Genomic DNA, 6,661 nt, shown 5'->3' with positions numbered 1-6,661 from the left:
AAATAAATATGATAGGGCTTACTTGGTTAACTTTTTTTTATAGAAAGGGCCTATCCTCATTGGAATAATACATCTTCCAAGCGTTTCATTTAGTTATGTAATGACCTGCAAGTCATTGATGCATGGCGGTACTTATATCCAAAACATGAATATAAGTATACATGGAGTAATAATTCACGGTCTCACAAGTCAAGAATAGATATTTGGCTAGTACCTCATGTTATGATGTACTACGTTTCTGAAATATCAATTTATTGCGCTCCCTTATCCGATAACACCGTGATTTCTATCTGGCTGACTGGGAATTCCAACAGTGATAAGAAAATGCGTGGGTATTGGAAATTGGACACGTCTTCTTGAGGACAATATTTTCGTTGACCAAGTGAACGCAACTGCCTGTATTTTGGAGGATCTGAACATCAGTTATATTCAAAAATGGGAATATTTTAAATATTTAAAAGTAGGAGAAAGGGAAGACATCATGATAAAACTGAATAGGTTACTGACTAAAAATGCACCAGAGGTCAGTAGAGGAAGAATCTGAGTTGTATGTACTCCAAATGGAAATTGTCAATCTTTACATAGATCTAACTAAAGGGCATGTGAAATGGGCTTGTGAGATCCAGGGCAAAATGGTTAGAAGAAGAAGGGGAAATACTTGCTTTTCGGCGCTGGGAAAAAAACCCATTTTAAAAGAAAGTCTATGACAGCACTGAAAATATATGTTGATATTTGTATGCATCCTTCTTAAATATCATACTTTGTTCATTATTTTTAAGCAAAACGTTATAACTCTAACTATGACAAAGGTTAAGCAAGATATATTCTAGAAAGTGTGAAGGATTTCGCCCCCACCAACTTCAGAGAAATCTGTGAGGAAGACTTTTCCATAACATAGATTGCAGATGCCATTTTCAGATGCCATTCAAAGGCTTATCTGTTGAGATTTGTGTTACATTGTGGGATGTCATTGAAATGCCTTTGTATTAAATGTATCAAGTGTATAATGTGTAGAGAAAGAGGAAATGTGTGCTTCCATGAAACAAGGTCTTATTACATTGATCCCAAAGTCAGACAAATCTTCTGGATATTTTTAATCATGCACATTATATAGACTCTGAGACTCTTTTCCTCTTTCTAGATTTTTACAAGGCATTCAACACTATAGAGCATCAGTTCTTATTTCATGCGTTAGAGCAATTTGGTTTTGGCGGAAATTGTTTGAAGATTGTCAAAATGCTTTATAAGGACATCAACAGCTCTGTGATTCTACATTTGAATACTTCAAATATATTTTTCATCAAAAGGGGTGTGTGACAAGGGTGCCCAATTTCCCCTTCCTCTTTTTGATAGTTGTTGAATTGTTATCGTTAAGCATCTTCAAAGACCCAGAGGTTAATGGTATATCCATTTTTGGGAGAGAGATAAGGATTTCACAACGGGCAGATGACATAACATTGTTTCTGAAGAACAAAGCAAATCCTCAAAGTACTTGACATAATTGATTCTTTCTCAAATGCTTCTGGTCTGAGGATGAACTTCGCAAAGTAGTAACAATATTGTTAGACAACACATGAACTTCTCCCCAAAACTTAAGAAAGCAAAGATGATTCTCATCATTCATTACAGAGACCTTAGGGTAGTGTTCTTTTGGTCAAAGCAGAGGGACTATCGCACTTTACATACCCAACTTTCCTAATTTGTACATGAGTCCACCTGCAAAGACATGAATAGATATTAAACATAGCCAATTATATTTGTACATAATCAGAAAAATCTGTAAAAATTATAAGAAAACAATATTTAGGTGGCAGTTCACTGGTGTCAATACAGTTCATTTTCATGAAGAAATCATTTTGTCTTTTTGCCATCAGTTGGTGCTGTCCTATATTCCACTGGTTGGATCTTCAAAGTCGCCTGTTTTCCCAATCTTGGTGGAAGGCTTTGAACAGTGATTGAGCTTATCGGCAAGCAGGAAAGGGTTAAGGTTGCAGCTCTGAAAAACACATTACATGAGAGAGGGATGCAAGACAGAGAGAGAGAGAGAGTTAGCGGCTGGTGCTTGCAGATGAATACATCAGTAGTAGGGCTTTTGAGACATTGAGTGGGCTGAGCTGTATGGTAAGCCTCTTGCTCAAAGTTGCGGTGTGACCTTCTGAGTGGGATGAAGGTCACCTGTGTGAGGTACTGTAGCTGAGAGATGGGTATCAGGTGGCCAACAATATTGTGCTACTTATCAGAAAGGATTTTAGCCATTTCAGATACAGGAATATAAAGGCGATTTGTGAATCACTGATTGATAGAATGTCTTAGTATAACTACTTAAAAAATGTAGGCTACTGTAAAATAGTATAGTATGTGTATGATGGGAGAGAATACACCCATAGTTCATTTAAGCCCAAATGCAAAATGGTTTTTGATATGGGCTGGTACAACAATACTGAATGACACTACAGTCTACCTGTGAGACACATGTTGGGCTTGGCACTGGCTTGTCCGTGCTTTGGATGGAGAAGTCACAGGAGAATCTGGAGTGCTGAAGCACAGCCGCCATGTCTGCATCCACTGTTACCTCAATGTCTCTCTACAAGGGTCATGCAGAGACAAAGCCCATCAGAAGTAGTTTAGAAGAAACATCATTGACCAAGATATATACATTTCATATATACAGTACATGCCATATCTAGCAGGGGGGATGGATACCTTTCTTTTGCCTGTGATTGTGTGTGTGTGTGTGTGTGTGTGTGTGTGTGTGTGTGTGTGTGTGTGTGTGTGTGTGTGTGTGTGTGTGTGTGTGTGTGTGTGTGTGTGTGTGTCTGTGTGTGTTTATGGGTGTTTGGTGTGAGCACTTTACGTTTATGTTTGCGTGCTTTAGAGTATGTCACTTTATTCCAGTGTCTTGCATGCTGTCAGTGAAAATGAATTTTCTCCTTCATTGGACACACACCTCAAAACAATGTATTGTGTCAAACTTGAGATGGTCAGGATGATCAGGGACTGTTCCTTTGTAAGCCACCACAGCATTGCTGTACTTTCTATTTTTGGGTAACTTGAAGAGGCGGTAAGTTGCAGAGGCATATGTGATGTCAACTGTGGGAAACAAAAAATCCATATGTTTTCATCTAATAGTTCCTAATGGGTTGAAATTGTTATCATAGAATCATCCAAGTTCATAAGAAAGATTACATATTGTATGATAGAGGACATACAGAAGTAGTCTAATCATGGCAACTGAATAGACGCTTATAGTTTCATATCGTAGTTCTATTCATGAGATGCAGACATGGCCATTTGGAAACAAAATATCCGGTTTGCTAACCAAGCAGTCTTACTTGCTTTCTTCTTTAGCTCACTGTTGTGGACTATAATATGCCTTGCAGTGACCAGGTAAGGAATACTGAAGCCCATTTCGTGCACCAAAGAGATCAGGTCTAGCCAGTAGAGGGCACCACTCATACCCTCTCCTTTAAAAAAACAGAAAGATTACATTATTGAGAATTCCCCTGTCCCTCATCCAGCCCCCACCCCCACCCCCACCGCCACTGCATCCCACCCCTGTGTTGTTGATAATTTAATGTAACTAGGGCAGTGTTCTCCCATTGGCTCAACATCATAGGGGTTTGTTACAAGTTGTAAAAAGGATCTTTACATTTGCAATGGTCCCATTTGCAGCCTAATTATTCCTGTCAGATGGCGTACATAGACATTCAGATCTGCCCATTTTTATTCAATATAGATAGATAGTTAGATACTTAGTGAGTTAGATAGATAGATAGATAGATAGATAGATAGATAGATAGATAGATAGATAGATAGATAGATAGATAGATAGATAGATAGATAGTTAGATAGATAGATAGATAGATAGATAGATAGATAGACAGACAGACAGACAGACAGAGAGAGAGAGAGAGAGAGAGAGAGAGAGAGAGAGATAGATAGATAGATAGATAGATAGATAGATAGATAGATAGATAGATAGATAGATATCCGAGCACTCTTACCCCACAGAACTGGGTCATGTTTTAAATGCTCAGGAACAGCCTTGTTGGAATATATGTCACTAAAATACAATTCACCCCCCTCCTGTAAATACATACAGTATCACATTTCCATTTGACATTATGGAAGCATTTTAAGTCAACAAAACTTAAGATCTCAAGATCTCGTGAAAATTAGGAATTAGTCTTTTAGTCTTCCGCAACAAAAGCTTTTCTATAATTGACATAGAAATTGTAGAAATGCTTTGTTTTATTTAGGTGATTAATTTGCTGACAGTCATCATGAAATAAGTGATTTACAATAGTAAAATCATACCCCCATACAGTATGAGCAAAGATTTATTGTTTGTCCAGCAGATGGCAATATCGTATCTGATTTCAAAGTGCAGGTTACATAATTTCAGCATCACATACAGTACTACCAAGAAAAATGAGGAAAAGCAAATGATTCATGAAAATGATGCCACTTTGTAAATCAAGTAGCATTGTAAATCACACAATCTCGTTTCCAATTTTCAGCACTGCTACTTAATCAATATTTTATACTTTTATGTGCGCATGCTGAAATATTGGCTGACCACCAGAGAGTGTGAAGGTTACCTTGAGCACTCGGAAGGCCTCCCTGAGAACAGCTCTCTTGTCTGGACACAAACATATCACACAGTTTGACCTAGAAGCAGGAGAGACATCAGTCAGGACATCTGGGAATCCGTCAGGTAACCAATCAGTGGACAAATTGAGAAATCAATCGCTGAGTCAATCAGCAAATAAACAGTAAAAGATAAGGCCTTTCCCCTAGACTCTTAGCTGAAAGAGGGAGTGTCATTTGAAGAGTGTTGCATGTACAGCTCTACTCACACTAGGACATCTAAGGAGCCACTTTGTATCCCCGCCTCATCCAGTCTCTCCATATACCCCTGCACGAATATGGTGTTGGGCTTCTCATAACCATACTTCTCTTTATGGTAGCAGATGTATTTACGTGATGCCAGGATCTGGGTGAAGGACATAGTATGAATATCATTAGCGTCTCTTTTGGAGCAACACATTAGTTACAGTGCTGAAATGTTGTGGAACTCTTATCACTGCACCAGTTCCTCTGTCATGTCGATGCCGATGACATGGCCACTCCGGCCCACCATTCTGCTGAGGATGAAGCAGTCCCTGCCGGAGCCACTGCCCAGGTCCAGCACCTTGCAGCCCTCCAGCTTCTCAGGAACCACTAGACCACAGCCAGAGTACCTACAACACAGGAGCACCCTTCATGATGATGAACACATGAAGCAATAGATCAATCAAGATTATCGGGGCATACAGTAGCATGAGGACAGTAAAATTAGGATTTTTATAAAGAAAGACAAAGAAGAGATAATACTGAAGTTTACTTTTTTTAATAGAGGCTAAAGCATTGATTTTGATTGGTATGGCTAGCAGTGAATACTATTTTCCAAATTGGAAACCTAGCACAGAAAATGTTGAGAAGAAATTGTCAATGGACTTTGCATACTGTACTTTTTGCAGACTGTGGGATGGATTAGCTGAAGTGCATCAAATGCGCTCTGGGCTATCGGAGTGGATGGTACCATACATGAGGCACTGGTCTTTAGTTCATCCTTAATCTCCAGACGAGACACATAGTATCGCTGTAGTGAAGAAGATATCACAGTGTCACAGTGAGAAATCAGGATGTCTGATTCAGACATTCAAAGATCAGGTACATCAGGGACACATCACTGTAATCATAGTATGTTAACAAGGAAAGAAAATAGCATACTGTACCTGAACGTATTCATGCACCAAGGTTGCCATGTTGTATTGATAACTATTTGCCCTTAGACTGCTGCCAAAAACAATGTTTTATCTTTCACACAAAAAGTCACAAAAAGTATAGTCTACACTTCTGCACACATGGCAAGCCAATCCGACAGGATTTTCAGCTACTGATTAATAAAGATATACTGTGTACACATCCTACCATTTCTGTAATTTACTGTATATGTTAGCTCACATACTGAACAGTAACAATGCTATTTTCATCAAAGTATACAGTAGCTGGTAGCAGATCTGACTAAATGACACTGCTTACCTTTGCTAGAAAGACCTCTTCAATGTTGACGTCCCTCTTCCCATCTCTGCATTTATTGAGATCTGAGGGTAAGGTGAGTATTGATTTTATGACAGATGAATGAATGAACTAGTTAAAGCCAGCATTGTTTGGACAAAGGGCATCCTGCAAAGTCCTATGTCCAGTAAACACCATCCAAACCTGATGTTACCAGACGTTTGGACTTTGAAACCTTTACCACTTAACCCTGTGAATATTATGAAACAAACTATGGTTTATGTTTTTCATTGATTATTTCATCCTATATTTGAGTGTTTTCTGCATTGATATTGTTTTGGGGCTTTACTTTTTAAAACACTGAATAAACTATACTTAATGTTCCTCCTGAGTCACTTTGTATTAGGAGTAAATGTTATGTTCTGTATTTGTGTCCTGTCACCTCATGTCCCACACATAATTGTTTTTGGACATCTTACAGTCCAATGCTTAATGACAGAAATATGTGAGTTATGTGAGCTGAAGATGCCTCAAAATCACCTCTGAATGCCAAACGCAGTAATGTTTGGTCACTGTCCCTTCAACCATGGAACTGAAG

The 6,661-nt window shown here is 38.6% G+C and overlaps 1 protein-coding gene across 1 annotated transcript; it reads right to left on the bottom strand.

Annotated features, from left to right (window-relative positions):
• Positions 1–1,885: 1,885 nt before the first annotated feature.
• Positions 1,886–5,810, bottom strand: LOC310801279 (arsenite methyltransferase-like; the record flags this gene model as incomplete). The annotated part of the gene is made up of 10 exons (XM_083665273.1): positions 1,886–1,996; positions 2,462–2,584; positions 2,948–3,090; positions 3,333–3,464; positions 4,005–4,086; positions 4,602–4,671; positions 4,860–4,996; positions 5,093–5,243; positions 5,514–5,644; positions 5,781–5,810. The coding sequence occupies 10 exons, from the start codon at positions 5,808–5,810 to the stop codon at positions 1,886–1,888; spliced, it is 1,110 nt and encodes a 369-aa protein (XP_083521399.1).
• Positions 5,811–6,661: the final 851 nt, after the last annotated feature.

The sequence above is a fragment of the Argentina silus genome (assembly GCF_951799395.1).
Source record: "Argentina silus genome assembly, chromosome: 2".
Classification (NCBI taxonomy): domain Eukaryota; kingdom Metazoa; phylum Chordata; class Actinopteri; order Argentiniformes; family Argentinidae; genus Argentina; species Argentina silus.
This window is presented reverse-complemented; position numbering and strand designations above follow the sequence as displayed.